The following is a 25752-nucleotide window of genomic DNA, read 5'->3' on the forward strand; positions in this document are numbered from 1 at the left end:
GCAAGTAATCTATAATTCTCACTTCTGGTTGGTGAATCAGCACAAAAGGATTCTCCAGCATTGAGTCACCCTCAGTGAGTCTGCCCAGCTGAGGGGCAGACTCTGCATTGTGGTGTGTTAGCATAATCAGCCAGGACGCCCAGCCTGAAGCAGCTTCGGTTCCCAGTGCAACAAATGGCTCTCCATCTCAGGCCCCGTGGGCTCAGTGAGGAGTACACGTGAGAACTATCCCAGGAGACTGTAATCCAAAACACTAAAAGCCATTCCAGGTTTCAGAAAATTTAAGGTGATTTACCTGTCAGGACCAGTTCTTCTGGTGACCTCAAGTTCCGCAGAGTAAGGAAAGGTCCTTCTATTTAACCATTTGCTAACTCCCGGTCTCTAAAATCACAGTCCATTAGGTAACCCCACTGATGAGGCAAATCTGCTTTTTTCATGGAATGTTAAACAATCCAGTAAACTCCTAGGACTACTCTTAAACATGGATAACGGGTCTTGATGCTTCTAAAATAATAAATCCAGTTTTCCTATTCCACACAGCTTTAAATGGGGCTGTGCCTTTTTAAATTTGCATATATTTGAAAAAACATTTCTCAAAATATTTTACCTTAAAGCATTGAGGAAAATGAGGATAGAAACAGAAACTTGTAAAAATACATCTTTTAATAACATCAAGAAGTACAGTACAGTTTTATCGAGGTTTTACATTGCAGCTTACAACAAACAAATTGTCTATTACAGTGAATATTTACAAGTAAAGTAAACTTAGGGTTCTTTCCACCCATGGCTGGATAAACCAAATCTGGTGCATCATACCACATTTAAGGTTGCTTTTCAAGCTGGCTGCTGTAAAAGGCCCTTAACATTAATAGCTTTTAACAACAAAAAAGATCCCCCCTCATAATGATGGCCTGATGAGTGCTCAAAATTACAAAAGAGAATCGTAAATACTTGCTTTCCTTTGATGGCTTTGAAGAATAGCTACTGAGAGCAAATCTGAAATATTAAAGACAAAAAGGGAAACAGCTGTTTCTTTTGTCTAGTGAATCTACAATAAATACTGATTTAAGGCTACAAATTATGAAAAGAATCCAAATGATTCTTGTAGGAAAAGGTTTCCTCTTGTTTATATTTATGATCCCCTGGACTAAAAACTGGCTGAGTCTACTTTTCTTTAACATTGTTTATACAAAGAACAGGGGGATGGTGGAATTCTTGACACTTCTGGAGAAAGTTAGTGAGGGGACTGAAATTAATTAGCAAAGAGGGAAATTAATATTAATCTCAAAATTCTACCTGCCATTGTCTTCGAATGATCAAGACTTAGCTCAATCTCAGAAGAGTTAAAAGGAATAGAACTGGAGGAAATCAGGAGCTGTAACTAAAAACCCATGCTTTCTCCTGGTGGCATTTAGAAATTACAGACCTGGATTTACTGCTATATATACAGAAACTAGTGTTGGAATTAGGGGGGAAAAAGTACCACTCACATCCACAGAAGTACCAGAATCATACACAGGTTTGCAAAGAGGCATACAAATCTGTTTACCATGCAACTAGCTGTTTGTGGAATGTTAAAACAGTCCAGTAATGGTTAATGGTTAATAGAACAAAATCCTTATGAACACAGTACTGATGTGTAGTAAATTACACCAATTAAGCAGCTCAAATTCACAAGGGTCAAGACCCAATATCCCTGAATTTCTAAGCATTCGTCTCACTGTTAACATGGTTTCATCTAAATGTTAGCCCATTCAAAGAGATTTTAAATACTCCCTCTCCTCTAATACATCACCACCACACTTTCAGAGGTGAAAAGTAAACATTTAATTTCTCTACTGCTTTTGCCTGTTCTCATGAATCTTATATCGTGTTATTACAGTGTCTAGGCTAAGGGAGCTGCTCTAAGGGATCCAATGAATTGAATTTCTAGGTTCCAGAATATTGCTGGCACTACACAATAAGTTTGTCAAGCAGAAAGCCATGTCTCTGGTTGCAACATATTCCTGGATCAATGATTGAGGAGTTAAGACGAGCTATCAATGAAGTCAGACTGTTCCCTAATTGTCAGATAATAGTTTGACCTTCTCTATCAAAATTTCTTAGTGAATGGGACAAGGTCTCCTACTTTTCATGTATCCTCCAGGGAAGCGGTTGCCAACCGGTGGTCCGCGGACCACTGGTTGTCCGTGAGGTCCGAAAGTTGGCAACTGCTGCTCTAGAGCACCTACTAAAGTGTTGGGCAAAGACATATGTTCAAGGAAGTACTCGGTGGTGAGGGCAGGAATTGATTCAAGAGTGAATGTGGTCATGGTGAAGCTATACTTTACTTCACCCATCACTCAAAAGGTAGTCATGATAGTGAATCTCTGACGTTTGTCACTGAAGAGCAGATGCTTGTACCCTGCTACTGCCTAAAAGAGAACAAACCACTTGGGCCTCTGTATTTTCTTCCTCTTAGTCACTAAGAGATTATATATGGGCATGAGTACCACTTAGTGGGTGATACCTGTAAAACAAGGTTTTTCTGCCTCAAAGGAAGCACCACTCCATCTCATGGCACATTTTAACTTCAAGAATATAATTTATAGAATCATTAACTCTTAAAATTGTTAAATGTTGTCCATATTAATAGATACTTAAAATGTTTGGCTTATTTTCTCTGATATCACTTAAAATATATATATATATATTTTAAACATTGGCATGAGGTAGAAGGTAAGGAACTCACAAAAGAAAGTAATCTTCAAAATATCAAACTCTATCCAATGCAATTAGCCCCAAGAGAGAACTAAGGAAAGTCACAGCCTTAAGCTGGTAGTCTGACTACTGTAAAGATTTTAATTACCATTACCTGAAGAAATTTCTTATATTTGAAATTGCTTTTTTTTTTTTTTTTACTGGCTTAAGGTATTATAGAAACAGGACAAGACACATTCTGAAATATTTGTAAAGATCACATACAACAGCTTCTCTTAGCCATCATTTTTTACACTGCCATGTTGCTCTAAATCACCTCAATTGAGACATGGGTCCTTTCCATGAATTACTGATCAGATATCAATATAGAGGTTAAAAATCCTCCTAGCATAAGGAGCAAGATAAAAGAACGATTCACATTTAAAATAGTGTACTTTTCATAAAACTAGCAGCACTTCATTCTACTAGGACATACAAATTTGGTTTCATAGACTGGTCAGAAACAAAGGAAAATGTATACTGGTCCAAAACAGCTCCTTGTACAAGGGAAATGTGAGGCTAAAAGTTTTCTTTAACAACTATCTCTCCATTAGGTGTTGTGTGAAACTACTGGAATGTCGATTTCAATGGCAGAGAGGCGGGAGCGTGCTGAATAGGGCTGTGAGTAAGTGTGCATACTGGGAGGATGGGAGTACAGTGGTTGCCAGAAAGGAGAAGGCAAAGATTTGCATGCACAATACCAAATAAACAGTAGAAGGGAAGTCATAAACAGGCCCCCAGCACTAGCGATTGTGACATACACTGCATAGTCAAATGTAAAGACTGGCTCGAACTTCCTGTTCAGATGGGTGTTGTAAAAGCAGACCCAGATGGATGGAGAGAGGCTCACAGTACCTGCCAGGAAAAACAGCAGCCCGGCCACCAGGTGGCAGCCTGCACTATTGACCAGACACTTGGCCAGTTTGATGTTGGGCACCGAGGACCTGAAAGCCGTGTTACACATTCCAATCAGGCAGAGCAGCAGGGCACCCATGGCGATCAGGATGCTGAGGGGCAGGGCAAACTGGAGGACCCGCAGGTCCAGCTGGTCAACTGATGAGTACCAAGTAGTGTCGTACATCAGGCAGTCACTGCTCCCGTCGTATCGGGCACACTTCACCCACAGGCCTGTGTAAACCGTCAGGTTCTTCTCGTTTCTGTTGAATGTGATCAGTCGCAATTTTCTCCAGTTGGGAAGCAGAGTCCCCGCAAAGAGGCCTGCTACCGAGGCGATGCCACACAGGAAGGAGAGCACTGTGGCTGCATGGACGTCCCGACAGCCCATGGCAGGCAGGCTGGCGCAGTACTGTCGGTCAGACTAGGGGGTGACACACAGAGGACAAATCATGAGGGGACAACAAGAGCAGAGTAGAAAAGGTGGGGCTGACTGGCAACATAACTAATGATGTCACTGAGAAGAGGGAATTTTGTCCCTGTAGCCTCTATATGTACGAAAAATGTTTATAAGTACCTGTGCATGAGACCTCAGAGCATAGGTGCACACACACACTGGGTCATGTAGCAACTAAAGTCTTCAGACATGAGTATTTTCTTCAGAGCGAATCACAGGAACAACCAAATTAATTTCAAATTCTCTTAACATCACATCTGAAATTCTCTTGGTTGTCAATAATCATTCAACATACATATTTTAAGTATTTTCATGCGCCAGGCACTCAAATATATAGGGTCAGGCACTCAGCAACCATCACCTACAAATACCACAGATTCAGTCTCAAATGCTCAGGCAAATGTGAAATGAGACCAGCACACAGCAGAGGTGAAGGTGGGTCATAGAAGTCAAAGGTGTAGGGAAGGAAGCACTACAGGACAGCGGAGTGGTTGGGGGCAGATGAGGAGGCGGACTGCTTGGGTTCTCATCCCCACCTCCACACTTACTAGCCGAGTGACCTGGGGTCAGCTACAAACTTCTCTGTGCCTCATTTTTTCTCATCTGTAAAATGTGAAGAATAACAGAGCCTATCCCTCAGAATTGTTCTAAGTATTTAATGAGCTAATATAATGTCAAGAGCTTAAAAACACGTCTGGCACATTCTAAGTGTGAGGCAAATGTTAATTACTTCTCAGTGACCAGCTCAATGCTTGACATACCAGAGCAGTTGAAAAGTTTGAAACTCACTCTCCAAACACCACTCAAATATATTCTCTCCGCCTTCTACCTTGTCCCCTAACAGGCAACAGAACAGACGACTTTAATAAGGCAGCACATTTACTTCTTTAGTCAGATCATGGCAAAGCAAAAAGGTTGAGAATATTCTTACTTCTGTATACAGTACAGGTTTAGAGAATCCATCATCCTTTTGAGTCAAATATGATCTGCTGAGATGATGAAGTAACATTTCACAAGTTCAGGGGTCAGAAAGAAGAGCATGACAAAAATGCTATGAAACTGGGTTAAGACTTGACTAAATGTGTTCAAATGGAAAGCCCAATGCTTTGTAGAAAACAATGTATATTTAATCTAATCATGCAATCTAGGAATAATTTTAGTAGCAGAAAATATAGGTAAGTGTGTACACATACCTATACACACAGAGAAGTAAGTATACAATGTAAGTCAGAGCTTAAGCACTAGTGACCATTTTTTAAAGTCCTCAAGTTAAACATAATTAGTTCCAAGTTTCTCCATTAATATTAGTTTACTACTTGTTTATCATGTTGCTTTTGATCAATATTACCGGAAGTAGCAATTGTTTAAGAAAATGCTATGGATGAGTCAAATCAAAGGAATTAATAGTCCTTAGTTTTTTCATGCAAACTTGGGGGGAAAACTGTCTTCACTAAATTTAGCAAACCACCACCTTGGTCCAGCAATGGAAACTCTGGTGCAGGTTTGAGAATATTTATACAGGAAAAGGTGACTAAACTAATGAAATCAGGGGTCCTTATGTCTTTGAGTAAATTTAGGTGTAAATCCTACCTCTAGAAACCATCTCTCTCATATATATATTTATTCACCCCTCAGAGACCTAGCCTTTTCACAGGGCCCGGATCTCCAGCAGGCTAAAGATAACATCTTGACCTAAGTTATATTGCAGCTCCTCCTGAGTCCTAAGGTGGAACGACCCTCCTGGCTACTTTCCTAAGAACCAGATAAAAGGACACCAATACAAACCTCAGAACTGTCCTCAAGACCTCACAAAGTGGTTTATTACCCTTAGCTCACTTCCAACCAATCAGCTCCCAGCACAATCCCGAACCTCCTAACCCTCGGGAGCCGTGGTTTGCCCATGTTGACTAATGAGTTTGCCGACCACTGTTAACCCAGGGTGCCTTGTGATTTTGCCCTATATAATCTGTAACCTACACGCTATTGGGGAGTTCAAACTTTTGGGCATTAAATTTCCATTCTCCTGGGTGGCACCATTCACAATAAAACAGCCATTATTTCTCCACTACAATTCTTGGTGTCAAATGTTTAGCTCTGCCAGCACCAGGTGGACAAAATCTTTCTTTCCCGTTCGATAACACTAATGTCAAGCTCCAGAATTCAGCTTCCTGTTGGTTTTTGCTCATTTACAGGTCTCCCCCACACACTGTAAGCAGCTTGCATAGTGCCTGGCACAAATCATTTGAGGAATATTTAAAGAAAAGAGTACTGGGCCCTGATCCAAGACATTGTACCCACAAAGGTAGGCTATCAATAATGCAGAATTGAACAAGGAAGTAGCCATTGCAAAGCAATCATTCACTGAATGGGTATTTACTGAGTATCTAGCATATGCAAAAACAGTGTTAGCCCTGGAAGAACACTGCGGCCACTAAGATCTGGACATTGCCCCAAGGTGTTAACAGACTTGAGGGAAAGAATATGCTGTTTTATAAGAACTCAAAACACTGATAGTGAATCAGTTGCATGATTACTACATACCAAGCGATTATTGTTAGGTATTAAGTAAAGTGAACCAATAAGGTACGTGTTTATAAAAATGTATTATCTAGGGTTGGGAAAAGACTGAGCAATGAAAGACAATGATGATTTGATGAAAGTTGTGAAGACGTAAGAAAAAGGATCCCTCTGTTTCTTTCAAAGCTTTAGAACTCCTTCAGATAACCTAGTCTAGTGGTCAGCAAACCGCAGCTCACGAGCCACATGCAGCTCTTTGGCCCCTTGAGTGTGGCTCTTCCACAAAATACCACGGCCTGGGCGAGTCTATTTTGAAGAAGTGGCATTAGAAGAAGTTTAAGTTTAAAAAGTTTGGCTCTCAAAAGAAATTTCAATTGTTGTACTGTTGATATTTGGCTCTGTTGACTAATGAGTTTGCCGACCACTGATCTAGTCAGAGTCCTAACCCAATCACAATTCCTTGCTTTCAGAGGTAAGGTTCAGATACTTGGAGTATCAATGTTAACTGAGATTTCTCCAAACTGCCCTGTACCACTGGTTCCTACAATGCAAATGGAATGAGAAACAAGGTCAGGAAGAACGAGTTTATGATTAATAAATAAATTCCTGTATTTCTTAGTGTACAGACTATCAAATGACACTAATGAAGAGAGGTGCGTCAGTATTTATTTCAGTATAAAGTGTGTTCAAATGTATTCTGCATCAAATCAATACAAGTGATATACCAGTCCACTGAACTTGCTTTTGCTGAAGCATTCTTAGCTAAGATCATAGAGATTACCTAAAAGTCCTATGTACAAAGCCAAGAAGGATACAGCATTTTGCAGAGGGAAAATACTATTAACCTCAATTCTTTAGCTGAATTTCAACCTCAGTGCTGGAATTACTGTCCTTGCTCTTTGTACCGTTCTTTGGCCACTTTACCTTTTATGCCATTCTTAACTCCACATACATATGATTTGATGTATATCCCACTAGAGGGATGAAGTAACACTTTATAGAGATAGTTGGGAGAAGGAATGTGTTTAGTGATTTAAAATGGAAAGATAATGCTGACTCTCGGGTGAAGATTTGTTTGTACTGAGGGTAAAAAGACCCCCACTTTTGTGTTGTGCACCAACCAATTTTGAATCAAGAATAATTTTTTTCAAATGCAAATCAGATAATTTCACTACATTTCTTACCATTCAGTTACTTCCTGTTTCACTCAGAATAAAATTTTTAAGTTTTCAAATCCCACCATCTGGTTCCTGCCAAATTCTCAATCTCCTTCAGTGTCACTCTCCCACCTTACACATATCTTTTTATCGTCTATATAGCTATACTGCTTTTCTTTTCACTTCTCAAATTTTCCACTTTTTAATTTGGCTAAGGTCTTTTCCTCATGCTATTCCTTCTCCTAGAGCTTCCTTAATCTCATCCTATTCTTTGCTTAGTTTCCTGGCCCTAACCCTGGCCTCCCTCCCTTATCTTTAATCTTCCCCATGCCCCTGGTCAGATGCTCTGGAAGCACCTTTGTACATTTTCTTTAATAAGCAACTGTGCTTATTAATTCCTTGTTCAGTATTTATCTTTCCCAACAGACTGTGAATTCCAGGAGGACAGAGAGCCTTCTGTTTTATTCACTGTGTCCAACACTGACTCATAGAAAGCACTCAATTATTGTTACATGAATGAACAAACAAACAAATGAAAGGTCCATCTGAGTATGGTCAGGATGCAGAGAGAAATTATGAATTTGCTCTATTAACAACAACCCACTCATTCATACCCTGTGTTCTGAAGCCCCCAAGCTGCTTCTAGACATGTCCCTGCTTTCCACTCTTTATTGGTAAAGTCTCTCTCATTTTTTTAAAAACAAAAGTTCATTTTCTTCCCCTAGAAACTTCTCAAGAAAAAGGAGACCATTCCCAGGTATTTACACACAAACTATGCTCCTATAAATATCTAAGCTTGGCAACACTGATTAAGTTATACAGTGGTTTGGGAGTCAGTGAATGATGACTGTGTGTGTTGTTTATGTTTTCAACTTAATAGGTATGTTACACATTGGATATACCCCTCTTCATTAAGAGTGGTTAATATATCAAATTAATGTTTGCTTATCAAAGCTAAATAATTTCTTATATTTGTATTTAATATTTTCTTTTTAAAATAGCAATGGGGGGAAATAAACCTCTTTTTGCCATATGAAAAGCCCTAATTAGGGATTGTGGAAAATATGTAAAGCTAAGAACACACTTTAACAAATCTGAGACTCACGCATGAACACTAGCTGGGAGACAGCCTTGAGCTAGGATGGATATGGAAACACACACACACACACACACACACACACACACACACACACACGTGGGCTTGTTGTTTCCATCTGAGAGGCAGCTTGGCATTGCAGCCCAGGGGATCAAAGACCCAAATACCAATCAAAAGCTCCCATTGTCTACAAACTGGACAAGATATCTATGTCCTTTGAACCTCAAATACTCATCTGAGGTAAAATGTCCCCCAAGGTAGTTGCAAGATCATGAAGAGTAAAGCCCTTTGTAAAAAAGAATATGGTCAGCAATTTAAGTTTGCAATGATTACTTACTTTCTTTAGCTAGGAACATACTTTCCTTCCAAACTATCAGCAAACATTCCCAGATTATTGTAGCCATATAACAATAATGACAGAGCATTCTCTTTGGAGTACTGACCAAATCAAATAAGGATTGTTTCAAAACAACCACTTCATATTTGTTATTCGACTATCTGTTCCACAATGACTTTCAGAGAAGATGAATGAAATTTGGTACACAATAAAAAGTTACCAAAGATAGCTAAGAGCTCTAGAAATTCAGACCCATTACTACATATTAGTATTTTCTCAGGGACAAGTCTAAGGATTAGCTATATGAGAATACATGTAACAGCAGCTACATTCTTTTATTTTTTAAATATATTTATATTGATTTTTTTGATTTTTTTTTTTACAAAGAGGAAGGGAGAGGGATAGTGAGTCAGAAACATCGATATCCCCGCAACCAAGGTAAATGCCCTTGACCGGAATCGAACCTGGGATCCTTCAGTCCGCAGGCCGACGCTTTATCCACTGAGCCAAACCGGTTAGGGCTACATTAATTCTTGATGGTAACAGTTGTAGTCCTTTCTACTAATTTGGGTTTTCTTAGAAACTTGTAGTTTATCAATCATTGCACTCACAAGAGAGGTCTATCCTATATTTTGTTGAACAAGAGAAAAATGTCATCTGATATATGGTAGCAAAAAGAAGAGAAATGTAATCAAAGAATGTACTTACTCTTTGAGGTACTTGATAGTTCTAAAACAATTTTAATCAATTTAGAAGAAATATATGCACATCTGAACAAAGAGTAGAAATGATCTTGGCCTAAAGAAATAGGAAAAAATGCCCCAAATTAATACAATATCTTTTGAAAACTCAATTGGATTCCCATGGAATTAGGAAAAATAATTAGCAATCAACTAAAACCAATGAAATGTTGTATCAAAAAAGGTGGGCAGTAAGTTTTTTTTAAAGGCAGTTTATTCTTAAACTCACACATATGTAACATACAGAAGAAAAATTAATTCTGTGAAGACAGGAGAAATAAGGGTGAAAATCACTTTACTGTCATGGCAATCAACTATCAACATTTGATAAATTTTTAGAGATCATTTTCATAACTATGGTGAAAGAATAAAGAGGGCTGAGGAAATACTGTGCAGTTAGTTGTCTGGAAAGTATATGAAACTCATTATGCCCGACCTGCATGGCTCAGGGTTGAGCATCAACTTCTGAACCAGGTCATTCCCGGCCAGGGCACAGGCCTGGGTTAAGAGATTGGGGAGTGCGAAGGAGGCAGCCAATCAATATTCCCCTCTCTTCATTGATGTTTCCATCTCTCTCCCCCTCTGATATCAATAAAAATAAAAAATAAGTTATGTTTCTTTTATGCCTTTTTAAAAATATATATTTTATCGATTTTTTTTACAGAGAGGAAGGAGAAGGATAGAGAGTTAGAAACATCGATCAGCTGCCTCCTGCACACGCCCCACTGGGGATGTGCCTGCAACCAAGGTACATGCCCTTGACCGGAATCGAACCTGGGACCCTTCAGTCCGCAGGCCGACACTCTCCACTGAGCCAAACCGGTTAGGGCTCTTTTATGCCTTTTTAATGGCTACTGAGGACAAAACTAGGCAAAGCTGATCTGCACTGTGCTTCCTAAAGTCTGCAATTAGAACACTTTTTTTGGGTTTACAGTTCCACCCAGGGCTCAACCTGCCATTGAAATGTTTCCATGTATCTTTCTTAAGCATCAGCAATTTCTTTTTCCAATACTATTTATCTCAATAGGTAGGATAAGAATGAAAACTTGTAAACGCCCGGTAACTTCCCGAATTAAGTAAGAGTTTATCACTAGCGCGATTATGATCATTACATGGAATGTTGTCCCACGCAGTCTGCACAGAAGAGATTGCAATCAAATTATTTTTATTTTCTAAGTGTATGTCTCTTGAGTTGGTAGCAAGAATAATTGCTCACTCCGACGTCTAGGGAGATAATTTTACAATAAAAAGCACACGCTGGGATCCCTGAGCAATTATTTTAAGGGCGGTCACCACGCCTGGGCTGGGACAGAACTTAGGGCCCACCACCTTTCGCTGCCTCCGAGCTGCGCCCCGAGGAGCACCGGAGCTGGCAGAAAGAGAAGCGAAGAAAAAAAAGCTTCCTAGAGCCAATGGGGAGACCGCCACAGTGACGACGGAGCCGCTCTCGGCACAAGCCCATCCCCGCAGCCGCGAGTGGGCTCGCGCCGCGAGCAGGTCATCATTACACAACCACCAGCAGCTGGGGAGGCAAAAATAGCCCCTTGCAGACGCTCGGAGCACCGCCGGCGGCCCGCGCCGCGAGCCCTGGGCTGCTCCCGCCAGACACCCCGACCTCCCCATACTCCCGGGTACGAAATACAGGTTGAAAGCTTTATCAGATACCTCTCCTCGCTCAATTTTCATGTCCACAAATGTGGTCAACATTTTTCAATGCCCCTGATTCCCTGAGTTACACCCAACTTTACACAAAATCCTCAACCACATATGCAAAAGACCCAGAAGTCGGGCCATTCTTCACACCTACCTGTGTCTCACATCCCAGGCATCTCACTCGCCCACACCGAAGAGCCTCGCAAAGAATCTCCCTCGCAGCGTCCCAGGAAGTGCGTTCCCGGCGAGCGCCCCGGAGGCTTCTGGGAGCCTGCTCAGGTTCTCCCGAAGCCCTTACCAGGAGTGCCCTGGGAGACTACAATTCCCAGAATCCACTGAGGCGCCGGCCGCAGCGACATCCTGAGGCCACCTCCCCTGCCCTTTCTCGCATCTACCCTATTCCTTTCGCACCTTCAGTTACGTCCAGATTTGGGTTTTAAGTCTTAAAAAAAATTTTTTTAATAAAAAACTTAAATGGAAAAACACACACACTAAAGGTAGTTTTGAGTTGGATACCCACGTCAATATTTCCGACTAAATGTGATTTATCTGTAAGGTTTGTTAGCAAAACATCTTTAGTACGTTTTTCCCCTCCAAGTATTTACCAAGGCACGAAGTGGAAAAGAGCTCAAATTGTATAATTTATTTTTGAAAATGTTCAAAGGTACAGAGAATTTAAATAGTACAACGAACACTCATACACTTACCTTCTATATTCAACAATTATCAACATTTGCCACATTTATCTTATTTCCATTTACTGTGTGTGTGATCATTTGAAAGTAGTAGGCATCATGACCCTTCATCATTTTTTTAATCTAATCAGTCTTATATACTAGTAAGACTTTTGAATCCTTTATATTCTATTCACTAATACAGGATTTCAATTTATTGGCTATCATAGTGGTCAACACTCAACCACTGAGCCACGCCAGCCAGACTGCACTGGTTAAATTTTATATTTTACCATGAACATGTATATTTTACAATAAAACTCATTAAGAAAAGTGTCCTATTTATAAATATTTTTGAAACTCAGAAGTTAAAATCTGAAGAATACATTTATGATTGATAAACTGTTTAAAGTTTGCACTTCCTATTTTATTTTCTCTTTACTAAAATGTGAAAAGTAGACAATGAAAAAGAATAGGCCATAAAAAAATGAGTCATATACCAATCGGCTCCAAAGTAAGAAAAAATACTCTTATACTTAAAAAAGAAAATGTTCAAACAGTAAGTGCTGGCGAGGATGTGGAGAAAAAGGAATCCTAGTACACTGCTGGTAATAATGCAGACTGGTACAGCCACTGTGGAAAACAGTATGGAATTTCCTAAAAAAATTAAATATGGAACTGCCATTTGACCCAGCAATCCCACTCCTGGGAATATATCCTAAAAATCATGAAACACCAATCAGAAAGAATATGTGCACACCTATATTCATAGTAGTGTTATTTATAATAGCTATGATCTGGAAATAGCCGAAGTGCTATAGATGAGTGGATAAAAAAGCTACAGTACATTTACACAATGGAATATTATGTAGCTGTAAAAAAAACTCTTACCCTTTGAGACAGCATGAATGGACCTGGAAATTATTATGGTAAGTGAAGTAAGCAAGTCAGAGAAAGACAAATAGCACATGATCTCACTTATATATGGAATCTAATGAATAAAATAAACTGATGAACAAAATAAGTCCAGAGACATGTAAGCATGAAACGGATTGACAAGGGAAGGGGGGTAGGGCAGTGGGGAGAACTTATATGCATATATGCACAGCCCCTGGACACAGCCAATAGTGCAGTGAAGGCCTGGGGTGGGACAGAAGCTGGGTGGAGGTATAAAATGGGAGACATTTGTAATACCCTCAACAATAAAAATAAGTTTAAGCCCAGTGCATGGCTCAGTGGTTGAGAACTGACGCAGGAACCAAGAGGTCACCAGTTCAATTCCCAGTCAGGGCACATGCCCAGTTTGCAAGTTTGATCCCCAGTGGATGGTGTGCAGGAGGCAGCCAATTTATGATTCTCTCTCCATCTTTCTGAGATCAATAAAATAAATAAATAAGTTTAAAGTAAATAAAAAGGAAAAGTTTTCAAAAGCTGAAATCTATTTGCTGCTATCTGTTAAATATTATCAGTGATCTTTGTTATCACTGAACATTATGTTCAAATTTAGGGTTTTTAGATTTTCTTAAAATGAGAACTCTTCATAATTGAACCAGGTACATGATAGACTCAAAACAAACAATACCTAGTTGCTCACTTTAATAATATTTGAGAAATCCTTTCATATATTTTTAAAAAATGATCTCACTAGACATCGTAAGTACAGAAATATCAGAGGTTTTTATTATAGTAGGTAGATTGGCTATAAAATTGTAAACTGTCATTTTCAGCTTTCACTTTTTAAAAACTTTTGATACATTTAACTATAAACAAGTTAAAAAGATATGGTTCTCAAATGATGGTGTATATATGAAGGTTAGTAATAACTGTGGAATACGTAATACTCTGTGGAAAAGTTTTCAAATGAACACAATTTCATGGATTTAAATTGTATCCATTCTGAAACTAGTAACAGCATTCCTTGATAGTGGCTCACTATGAGATACTGTATTAGAAATCTGTAAATTAAGCAACTGTTTCTTATGAAATGCGTCATTTTCACGGTCTGCATGTTCATCCAGAGATTTCCTTATGCAGTTCTTTAATTCGTCAATTCCTTCTCCCGTAATTGCAGAGATGGGGATGATATGTTCGAACTCCATTGTCCTCTCTGGAATCATCTTATTTTCAAACAAATGCAGAAAATCTGAAACAAAAAAAACACAAAACTATGCTGGTTTTCATTGTCTTTGAAGTAAGTCAGAACTACGTTAAAGGTTTGATTTGTGAACCAAGAAACCAAAAACAGCATTTTTCATTCCTTTTTCCTTCTCTTCTAATATGCTCTCAGAAACCTTGGTTTTTACTAGTGACAATGGTAAGGTTCTTGACACATGGTAGATATTTGTTGGATTAAGGTATTTTAAACCAAATTAAGTATAAATAAAAGAATCACAGAAGATGATTGACTTACAGAAGCAAGTCGCTTTGGGGGAGGGGGTGTTTGCTAAAGTGAGACTACATAGATTCTCTGAAAGAACCTTTCTATAAAAACAACATCATTTATGATTTGGGATACTCTAGCTTGCCTCCGTACATGGATGGCCTTTAACTGCCCTAAAGTATAGGCACTAGTATGAGGAGCCATATTAAAATTGAGAAAGGTGTGGGGGCAATTCAAGGGGAGTATTTCAGATGAGTCTACTCTATCACTCCACAGTGGCTGAGAGATGTCCTATTACTTTTTCCTCTCCCAGACCACCAAGGCAATGGGAAGAGGGGTGGCATACAATGGGATGGGTCAGTACTGACATGAACTGCAAAGGCTGGACTGAAAGAGAATGGACAAGCCAACAGGGAGTTTGGTTTCTGAGATTCATTTGCCCTCAAGAAGTCTAGAGAGCCCTAACTGGTTTGGCTCAGTGGATAGACTGTCGGGCTGTGGACTGAAGGGTCCCAGGTTCGATTCCGGTCAAGGGCATGTACATTGGCTGCAGGCACATCCCCAGTAGGGAGTGTGCAGGAGGCAGCTGATCGATGTTTCTCTCTCATCGATGTTTCTAACTCTCTATCCCTCTCCCTTCCTCTCTATAAAAAATCAATGAAATATATATTTTTTAAAAAGAAGTCCAGAGAGTAAAACTCAGAAATTTGTTTTTGATGGTCCAAAACAGCCACAAACTCTTGAGTTACCGTCTCTTCTGGTACCTCCTCTGAAAATGCCTTCTTCAAGACCATCTAGCAAACAGATCTAATGATCTCATAAAGCAAATGACATTAAGGAATAAAGACTATATACTAATTCCAGGGAATATGTATATCCCAAAAATAACTCAAGGACAGCTTCAATATGTAAGTTGCACCAGGGAAATATTTTTGAGCAGTAAAAGAACCTTCTGGTGTTGTCTGCTATTCCTAATAATTTATTTTCCCCAATTTTTATCCCAGGGATAAAAACAGAGAAATTAGTACTATTTAAAAACATGTTAGCCACTTGCTATCCTCCCTACATTTCCTCGTCTATGAAGAAGTTCTCTTCTAGACGCAGTAAAACGAAAGTATCATCACTGTAGAGAGTTCTGCAAAGTTCAATATTAAAGACAGTGGAGAGTCCCTGTGTATTTTTATTTACTTTTTAAATTGTTTTTATTGATTTCAGAGTGAAGAAGGAGAGGGAGAGAAAAATAGAAGCATCAATGATGAGAATCATCGATCGGCTGCCTCCTGCATGCCCACTACTGGGGATCGAGTACACAATCCAGGCATGTGCCCTGACCTGGAATCCAACCACGATTTCCTGGTTCATAGGTTGACACTCAACCACTGAGCAACACCAGCCGAACTGGAGAAACCCTTTAAGTTCCTTTATACAAAGTGATCCATTTAGAAAGAAATTTCAAACAAATAAATCCTTTTGGAGTAACAGCATCTATTTTTCTGTACATAGACATGTACTCAAGTTCTCCTTTGAAGACCCATAGAGCTGACATTGCAAAGACACATAAAGTACGTCTTTAGAACTATTAGCTGTTTTAAATTTACTGTGTACTAGGGGAATAGAGTTCTAGAACCTGTGAAGTATGTTAAGGTGAAAGATTTACAGGAAGATGCTGACTTTTTCTTCTTCTGATCCAAATAACTTAGTAAGGACCCCGTTTAAGTTTTACTTCTTCATGAAGCCTAACCTCTTCAGCTCAAATGATCTTTTACTTCTTTGTCTCCTTTCATTCAGAACATCACACATTCTGAAACTTAATATTACATTATAATATTACTAGAGGCCCGGTGCACGAAATTCGTGCACGGAGGGGGGGTTCTCCCTCAGCCCAGCCTGTACCCTCTCCAATATGAGACCCCTTGAGGGATGTCCGACTGCCCAGTGGGATCGGGCCTAAACGGGCAGTCGGACATCCCTCTCACAATCCAGGACTGCTGGCTCCCAACTGCTTGCCTGCCTGCCTTCCTGATTGGCCCTAACCGCTTCTGCCTGCCAGCCTGATCACCCCCTAACCACTCCGCTGCCAGCCTGATTGATGCCTAACAGCTCCCGTGCCAGCCTGTTTGCCCCCAACTTCCCTCCTCTGCCGGCCTGGTCACTCCTAACTGCCCTCTCCTGGAGGGTTGATCACCTCCAACTGCCCTTTCTTGCAGGCCTGGTCCCTCTCAACTGCCCTCCTTTGCAGGGCTGATCCCTCACAACTGCCCTCCCTTGCAGGCCGGGTGCCTCCCAACTGCCCTCTCCTGCTGGCCATCTTGTGGTGGCCATCTTGTGTCCACATGGGGGCAGGATCTTTGACCACATGGGGGCAGCTATATTGTGTGTTGCAGTGATGATCAATCTGCATATTATTCTTTTATTAGATAGGATAGAGGCCTGGTACAGGGGTGGGGGCCAGCTGATTTGCCCTGAAGGGCGTCCCAGATCAGGTGGGGTTTCCCTTGGGGTGTGGGGCGGCCTGAGCGAGGGGCCTGTGGTGGTTTGCAGGCTGGCCACGCCCCCTGGCAACGCAAGCGGAGGCCCTGGTATCTGGAATTTATTTTCCTTCTACAATTGAAACTTTGTAGCCTGGAGCGGAGCCAAGCCAAGCCTGGGGCTCCCTCCGAGGCCTGCAGCCATTGTGTTGGGGTTATAACTGAAACTTTGTTGCCTTAAGCAGGTGAGCCCGGCCAGGGTGTGTGGAAAGCTTTGCTTCCCCTGTTGCCAGCGGCAACCCTGGCCTGCTCTCTCAAGCTCCATTCTGCCGCCATTTGTTTGAATTTGTTTACCTTCTATAATTGAAACTTTGTAGCTTGAGTGGAGGCTTAGGCCTGGAAATGGCAGGCGGAAAGCTTGGCCTCCTCTGTTACCTAGGAAACCTTGCTCTCTGTGGCTGTAGCCATCTTGGTTTGGGTTAATTTGCATACTCGCTCTGATTGGATGGTGGGCGTGGCTTGTGGGTGTGTCGGAGGTATGGTCAATTTGCATATTTGTCTATTATTAGATTAGATGTAAATGTTTCATATGGTATGGGTTCTGTCATCAAACATACTTTCTTTAAGAGTAGTAACTGTCAGTTTCTGCCGAAACCCGTTTGGCTCAGTGGATAGAGTGTCGGCCTGCGGACTGAAAGCTCCCAGGTTCGATTCCGGTCAAGGGCATGTACCTTGGTTGCGGGCACATCCCCAGTAGGGGTTGTGCAAGAGGCAGCTGATCGATGTTTCTCTATCATCGATGTTTCTAACTCTCTATCCCTCTCTCTTCCTCTGTAAAAAATCAATAAAATATATTTAAAAAAAAAAAAGAGTAGTAACTGTCAGTTTTCTTTTCCACTGATTGTATCACTTGGTGCAAATCAGGTATTCATTACACTGTCATTAAATGAATGAATCAGTTTACCTTTAGGATTCTGGAGTTGGTTCATCAGTTCATGGAATTTGTTTTGGGCATCTGGCAAGTCCATTTTATTTACTGCCAGGAGTGCAGGTTTTGCTTGAAGTTCCTCATTGTACAACTCCAACTCCTTTAAATCAAAAAAGAAAGACCAAGTAATTTTGTTAAAATATCTATATAGGTTACCTATTTGTTAATATCTTTCTTTACCTTGTAAGCCTAGGTAATCTAGAGCCCAGTCACATCTCTGAAACGCAATAAATCCCAACCACCACAAAATTAATTAACAAAGGAAACTCAGAAAATGTTTAATAGTTAGGTCATGTGTCAATATATTTTGGCTTATGTAACATCCTAGAGATAGCTGTGATTTGTGTCTTGAGCCAAATGCAAATATCTGGAATTCTACTAAGCATACAGATAAAATTTAGAATTGAATAAAAGAAAATCTTCATGATCAGGAATTAGGCAATAGTTTTTTAGCTATGACACCAAGAAGCATAAGGAAAAGAAAAAATAGACAAATGTGACTTAATTTAAATTTAAAATTCTGTATTTCAAAACATACTATAAAGAAAGTGAAAAGGCAACTGGTAGAACAGGAGAAAACATTTGCAAATCGTGTATCTGTTAAGGGACTTGAATAAAAAATATAATGAACTCTTAAAAACTGAACAATAAAAAGACAAATAACCCAATTAAAAAATGCACAAAGAATCTGAATAGGCATTTCTCCAAAGACATCAAATGGCTAATAAGCACATGAAAAGACGATCAACATCATCAATCACTAGAAAAATATAAATCAAAACCATAATGAAATACCACTTCATTCCTACTAGGGTGGCTAAAATAAAAAGATAGACAATAACAATTAATATCTAAGCGTAGATATTAATGTGGGAAAAGTGGAAACCTCATACATTGCAAGTAGAATTGTAAAATGGTGCAGCCACTCTAGAAAAGTTTAGCAGTTCCTCAAAATGTTAAAAAGGGAGTTAACATTAATAGAATATACAAAGTCCTGGAGATAAGAAACATCACATAGTGTTAGAGAGAAATCATAGGGCTGGATATAGAATGGAAGAGGGGCAGGCAGAGAAAAATAGACTGCTAAGTAAGGAGTCCAACCTTACCAGACCTCATACACCACAGTCAGGTTAGATTTTAACCTAATAGCAATGGGGCACCATTGAAGTATTTTAAGCAGAGAACAAACATCAGATTGGTTCTTGTACAAAGCTCACTCGAGCCTCATAAAAAAATGGATTACAAGGAAACGAGACTAGAAGCAAAGAGACCAGATAGGAGGGACTTACAACATTCTAATGAGAAGGGTTGATGAGTAAAACAATGTGGATGAAAACAAGCAGATGACTTCAGCATAAATTAGGATATACTGGTAAAACTGACAGGGTTTGATACAGGTGGTGAGAAAGATAGAATTAAGACCACCATCCAGGTTTCCTGCTTACATACTCAGTAAAGTTCTGGAGGAGGCGGGAGAATTAAAAGGGAAAAAGGGGTCAGTTTTATACATATTAAGTTTGAGAAGTTAATGGGATATGCAATCAAAGATGTCCAAGAGCCCTAGCCAGTTTGGCTCAGTAGACAGAGCATTGGCCTGCAGACTCAAGGGTCCCGGGTTCGATTCCGGTCAAGGGTATGTACTTTGGTTGCGAGCACATCCCCAGTAGGGGGTGTGCAGGAGGCAGCTGATTTTTTTTTTTAAAATGTATTTCATTGATTTTTTACAGAGAGGAAGGGAGAGGGATAGAGAGTTAGAAACATCGATGAGAGAGAAACATCAATCAGCTGCCTCCTGCACACTCCCTACTGGGGAGGTGCCCGCAACCAAGGTACATGCCCTTGACCGGAATTGAACCTGGGACCCTTCAGTCCGCAGGCCGACGCTCTATCTACTGAGCCAAACCGGTTAGGGCAAGGAGGCAGCTGACTGATGTTTCTCTCCCATCGATGTTTCTAACTCTCTATCCCTCTCCCTTCCTCTCTGTAAAAAACCAATAAAATATATTTTTAAAAAAAAAGATGTCCAAGAGGCCGGTCTAAAGCTTAACCAAAAGATCTGGGGATCAGATATAGATTTGACAGTCATCAGTATATTTTCTTAAATGAATGCTAATTAAAGAATAAACAGGCCCAGCCACAGTGGCTTAGTGGTTGAGCGTCAATCTATGAACCAGGAGGTCACAGTTCATGGGATATGCCTGGGTTGTAGGCTCGATCCCATGTGGGGCGTGCAGGAGGCAGCCAGTCAATGATTCTCTCTCATCATTGATGTTTCTATCTCCCTCTTTCTCTCCCTTCCTCTCTGAAATAAATAAAAATATATTTTTTTAAAATAAGCAGGAAAGAGCATAAAAACTAGACTGAGAAAGTCTAAGAAGTAAGAGTAAAAGTTCAAGCAAGATAAGCTTTGAGAAGTATGCAATAAAGAAGGTTTTATTGGTTGCAATAGTTTGAGGAGCAGGTTAATACTGAAGAACTGGAGACAGCAAGTTTAGATAATTCTTTATCATCAAAGCTTCAAACAGTAAAGGTGGAAAATATTTTATTAAAATTATTGTCATTTCATACAGTCTTATGTACCTATATATTAGACCAGATGCAGAATGCAGTAAAAGAGCAAAAGAAAACCTACTTTTGTAAGCAGTAATACAGTTTCAAAGGCAGTTCTGTATGGAGTTCGAGAAGAAAGTTGAAATCCAGAAACATCAACCTAAAATAAAATAGGGAAAGAGACAGCCTTTAACATAAGATTAACTACATATTTCTGTTTTGAAATGTTTTATTCTCTCAAGCTAAAAAAAATTTCTCAATCTATACTCTATTGGTAATTTAGTAATTCAAAATAAGAGAGCCCTGGCCAACACTGCTCAGTGGTTAGAGCACCGGCCTGCACACCAAAGGATCTCCAGTTTGAGTCCTGGTCAAGGTACCTCGGCTGCAAGTTCAATCCCAGCCTTGGTTGGGGTGCCTTGGGAGGTAACCAATTGATGTGTCTCTGTCACATCAATGTTTCTCCTCTCTCTCTCTCTCTCTTCCTCCCCCATCCCTTCCACTCTCTCTAAAAAAAGTCAATGAAAAAAATAGCCTCAGGTGAGGATTAACAAAAAAACAAAACAAAAAACAAAATAAGAGAAATTGAAGTGTCAAGATAACTATAATTATTCTGATAAAATCACAACCATTAATACAATGAAAAACTAGTATAGATAAGACAATTTACATTAATATGAACAGTGTCATAAATAGCTGACCCTTGAACACCTAGGGGGTTAGGGACACCAACACCTATTCCAACCTGCACAGTCAAAAAATAAGTGTATAATTTTTGCCTCCCCCAAAACTTGACTACAGTTCCTGGGTACCCTCGGGGGATTAGTTCCAGGACCCATACACAGATACCAAAACCTGTGTATGCTCAAGTCCCGTATATAAAATGGCATAGATTAATGCATACAGTCAGCCCTCAACATTGGTGGACTCCCAACACGATGGATCAAAAACAGTACAGGTATTGAGACCATGTGTCCCTGGATCCGGGTGAGGCCTCGTGCACCTAGGCCCGGGTGAGCCCAAGTGGCCCTGGGTCTGGGAGAGGCCAAACGTTCCTGGGTCTGGGTGAGACCATGCGTCCCTGGATCCGGGTGAGGCCTCGTTCACCTAGGCCCGGGTGAGCCCAAGTGGCCCTGGGTCTGGGAGAGGCCAAGCGTCCCTGGGTCCGGGTGAGACCATGTGTCCCTGGATCCGGTTGAGGCCTCGTGCACCTAGGCCCGGGTGAGCCCAAGTGGCCCTGGGTCGGGGAGAGGCCAAACATTCCTGGGTCTGGGTGAGACCATGTGTCCCTGGATCCGGGTGAGGCCTCGTGCACCTAGGCCCGGGTGAGGCCACGTGCCCCTGGGTCTGGGAGAGGCCAAGCGTCCCTGGGTCCGGGAGAGACCATGTGTCCCTGGATCCAGGTGAGGCCTTGTGAAACTAAGCCCAGGTGAGGCCACGTGCCCCTGGGTCTGGGATAGGCCAAGCGTCCCTGGGTACGGGTGAAGCCAGATCCTGGGTCCGGGTGAGGCCTTGCGCCCCTGGATCCATCCGGGTGAGGCTGGGTCCCAGGCCCGGGTGAGACCACGCGCCCCTTGGGTATGGGTGAGGCCACGTGCCCCTTAGTCCAGGTGACGCCGTGCCCCTGGGTTCGGCCGAGACCAAACCAGAGGGAGTCGGACCTCCATTACCACCATTTGTCCACCATCCAGAGCTGAGGGGTCAGTGCTGACATGTATACATAAGGAACTACTGGTCATCGAAATTGGGTCTCAAAAGAACTGTTGGTCCAGGGGGAAGCTCGCTACAGATTGATTCATTTGCCTGTCAGCATAACTATTAGTGCTCGTCTCACATTCAGTTCTTATTAGTATATATCTAGTGACATTTGATCTTGTTCATCTAGAGGAAATGATGAACAACATAGACTGAGGAACAAGAACAGAACCAGAAGTAAGGAGGCATCAATCGGACTATCGGGCCTCAGAGGGAGGATAGGGGAGGGTAGGGGGAGGGTGGGGGGGAGGGGGAGAGTTCAACCAAAGGACCTGCATGCATGCATATAAGCCTATCCAACAGTTAAGTTCAACAGGGGATTGGGGCCTGCGTGGGGAGAGGGGTAGGATGGGAATGGGGGGATGAAGACAAATATGTGACACCTTAATCAATAAAGAAATTAAATTTTCTAGAAGTCAAACTAACAAAAAAAAAAACAAAAAACAACAAAAAAAACAAAAAACAAACAAAAAAAAAAAACAGTACAGGTATTTATAGAAAAAAATCTGCATATAAGTGGACTTGCACAGGTCAAACCCATGTTGTTTGAGGGTCAGCTATGTATAATCTAACACCACCAATAAAATAGGAAAAAGACACTATATAATACAATGCTATGGTGAAAATCTTAAGGAATTAAACCTTGACAAGTATGGCTAAACTTACATCTGATATAGTAAATAATGCCATTTCCACCCCCATATTATAAACAAAGATTATGGTATTTGACCCCCATTTAAACAGACTTAGTGGAATCACATATGCTACCACTTTATTATAAATTTCTAAGAAAACTACATTCATTGATTTTCATATTCAGTTGAATATTTCATTGATATACATATGACTTACAACAAAAAGCAGTTGTTTAGTTCTTTCTACATGCTTGAGGAATTTGTGGCCCATTCCTTTGTTCACATGTGCTCCTTCTATTAAACCAGGAAGATCAGCTACCAATATCTAATACAAATTAAATGGTTTGATAAAAAAGAAAAATACATGAAAACCGTAAGTAGAATTACATAAAAAATTTTTCATGGTATTTCGAGTATCAACAGATCCTGACTTGTGATTACCACTGCATCTTTATAAAGCAAAAATACCTTTACAACAAAATGTATTAAGAATCAAAATCCTTTCTTATCAGAAATTAGAGTCCCATTTTTAATTATTAATCTAACAATCTGGAACTTTAGGGATTAATTTAACAGTTATTAATCACAAAATTCTAGTAAGAATTCCATAAATTACACTGTTTAATGTGAAGTTTCCATAGAATTTCAACTTTCTAAATTCTTAGAAGTGCTCAAAGATATTAATTCAGCTAGCATTTACTTAAAACAGCTCTGTAGTTTTAAGTTTTAAATTCTACATGTAGTTAATGGTCCTTTCCTATTCATAATCTATCAGGAGGACTATTGACCATCCTTAAAAAGTAAAGGATATAGCATCCTTATTTTCCTTTAAGCATTATTAGCCATTATCCTACATCTGTGGTTTTCAAACCTCACTGCACATCATAATCAGTTTTATAAATTACAGATGCGCAGACCCCACACCTAAGAGATCTGGTTTCAAATCTCCAGGGTGCAGGCTTCATTTATCATTGTTATTCTTAAACTACCCAAATCATTCTGAATAGCAATAAGGTATGGGAAACACTGCTCTACACACACTCCTGTGAATAAAGATTTCACAGTATGTGACAAAGCAGTGTACACTGCAGAGGTCTCATGTCCTGAAATTTTGTTTGAAGGTTCTCTAGTAATTACCCTTAAAAATTACAAACAATGTTCTCCTTTTCTCTAAGTATTGTTTGATATATTCATATTACCTTGTATTTATAATTGCTTAGTATTTAATATTCTATATAACTGTTAAAATTTTATTAATTTTTTACTGTTGTACCACTGTTAAATCAATATAAATCTTATTTCTTTTGGATTATGTCAATGGATTATATGAAACACTGATACATCATCACCAAAAGTCCATTAGGATTCACTCTTGGTTTTGCACTTTCTATGAGTTTTGACAAATGTATGACACATATCCACCATTATAGTATCATACAGAATAGTTTTACTGCCCTCAACATCCACTGTGCTCTGCTTATTCATCCCTTCCTTCCATTCCCCCTAATTCTTAGCCACCACTGATTTTTTTTTTTCTTATCTACATAGTTTTTGTGCCTTTTTCCAAAATCTCATATAATTGGAGTCATACGGTATGCAACCTTTTCAGTCTGGCTTCTTCCACTTAGTAATATGCATTTAAGATTCCTTTGTGTCGCCCTAGCTGGTATGGCTCAGTGGATAAAGCGAAGGGTTCCAGGTTCGATCCCCAGTAGGGTGCGTGCAAGAGGCAGCCAATCAATGATTCTCTCTCACCATTGATGTTTCTAGCTCTCTTTCCCTCTCCCTTCTTCTCTCTGAAATCAATAAAAAAAAAATAAAAAATAAAGTGCCGGTAACATTTAAAAAAAGATTCCTTTGTGTCTTTTCATAGCTTATAGCACATTTCTGTTTAGTGCTGAATAATATTCCATTTTCTGGATTTGCCAACATTTACCCATTCATCTACTAAAGGACAACTTTGATTGATTCCAAATTTTGGCAATTACCAAAAAAAAAAGCCGCTACAAACGTGTGTGCAGGTTTTTGTTTGGACATAAGTTTTCAACTCATTTGGGCAAATACCAAGGAACACGATTGCTGAGCGTACATTACATATTTTTGTTTTAGTCTAATTATAAAGAAGATCTACAGTTCTTCCTTATTAAAGAAAAATAATTTTTAATAGTTAGAAAAGGCCAAAATCCCATTCAACTAAAAATTTTCTAAAGAGAAAGTTGAAATAAAACCATTTCCATGAACTTTAAAAAATGTTTTTAGTTAATGGAACTTAATAATCAAACATGGAAGCAAATATGGACTTGCAATGAGCACAGAGATTAAGAAAATAAAGAAGCCCAGCCGGCATGGCTCAGTGGTTGAGCGTCAATTTATGAACCAGGGGGTCACGGTTCAATTCCCAGTTAGGCACATGCCTGGGTTGTGGACTTGATCCCCAGTAGGGGGTGTGCAGGAGGCATGCAATCAATGATTCTCTCTTCATTGATGTTACTATCTCTTCCTCTCCCTTCCTCTCTGAAATCAATAAAGTATATTTTTTTAAAAAGGAAGAAAGTGCCAAAACCGGTTTGGCTCATGGATAGAGCGTCCTGCGGACTGAAAGGTCCCAGGTTCGATTCCGGTCTGTACCTTGGTTGCGGGCACGTCCCCAGTGGGGGATGTGCAGGAGGCAGCTGGTCGATGTATCTCTCTCATCGATGTTTCTGACTCTCT

General features: G+C 40.1%; 2 protein-coding genes across 5 annotated transcripts in view; both read right to left on the reverse strand.

Annotated features, from left to right (window-relative positions):
- Positions 1 to 653: 653 nt before the first annotated feature.
- CLDN12 (claudin 12) lies at positions 654 to 11870 on the reverse strand. Of its 2 annotated transcripts, none has more exons than XM_028157453.2 (3): positions 11745 to 11870; positions 9906 to 9995; positions 654 to 4057 (listed from the first exon to the last, which is right to left on the reverse strand). In XM_028157453.2, exon 3 carries the CDS (start codon positions 4022 to 4024, stop codon positions 3290 to 3292), a length of 735 nt encoding a protein of 244 aa, XP_028013254.1. In that variant the 5' UTR covers positions 4025 to 4057; positions 9906 to 9995; positions 11745 to 11870; the 3' UTR covers positions 654 to 3289. The 2 variants fall into 2 exon arrangements, 1 of the variants encoding a protein (XP_028013254.1); XR_008558123.1 differs by lacking the exon at positions 654 to 4057 and adding an exon at positions 9586 to 9822.
- A 347-nt stretch (positions 11871 to 12217) lies between these two features.
- GTPBP10 (GTP binding protein 10) overlaps positions 12218 to 25752 on the reverse strand; it is a 30453-nt gene continuing 16918 nt past the window's right edge. For all 3 annotated transcript variants that reach the window (XM_008149258.3, XM_054726400.1, XM_028157470.2), the window contains exons 7-10: positions 23258 to 23365; positions 20733 to 20810; positions 18077 to 18200; positions 12218 to 14407 (exon numbers count right to left, since the gene is read on the reverse strand). In XM_008149258.3, the coding sequence (XP_008147480.2) occupies positions 14145 to 14407; positions 18077 to 18200; positions 20733 to 20810; positions 23258 to 23365 (573 nt within the window). In that variant the 3' untranslated portion in view covers positions 12218 to 14144. The remainder of the gene's footprint in view (positions 14408 to 18076; positions 18201 to 20732; positions 20811 to 23257; positions 23366 to 25752) is intronic.

Source organism: Eptesicus fuscus, chromosome 14, assembly GCF_027574615.1.
Source record: "Eptesicus fuscus isolate TK198812 chromosome 14, DD_ASM_mEF_20220401, whole genome shotgun sequence".
Taxonomy (NCBI): domain Eukaryota; kingdom Metazoa; phylum Chordata; class Mammalia; order Chiroptera; family Vespertilionidae; genus Eptesicus; species Eptesicus fuscus.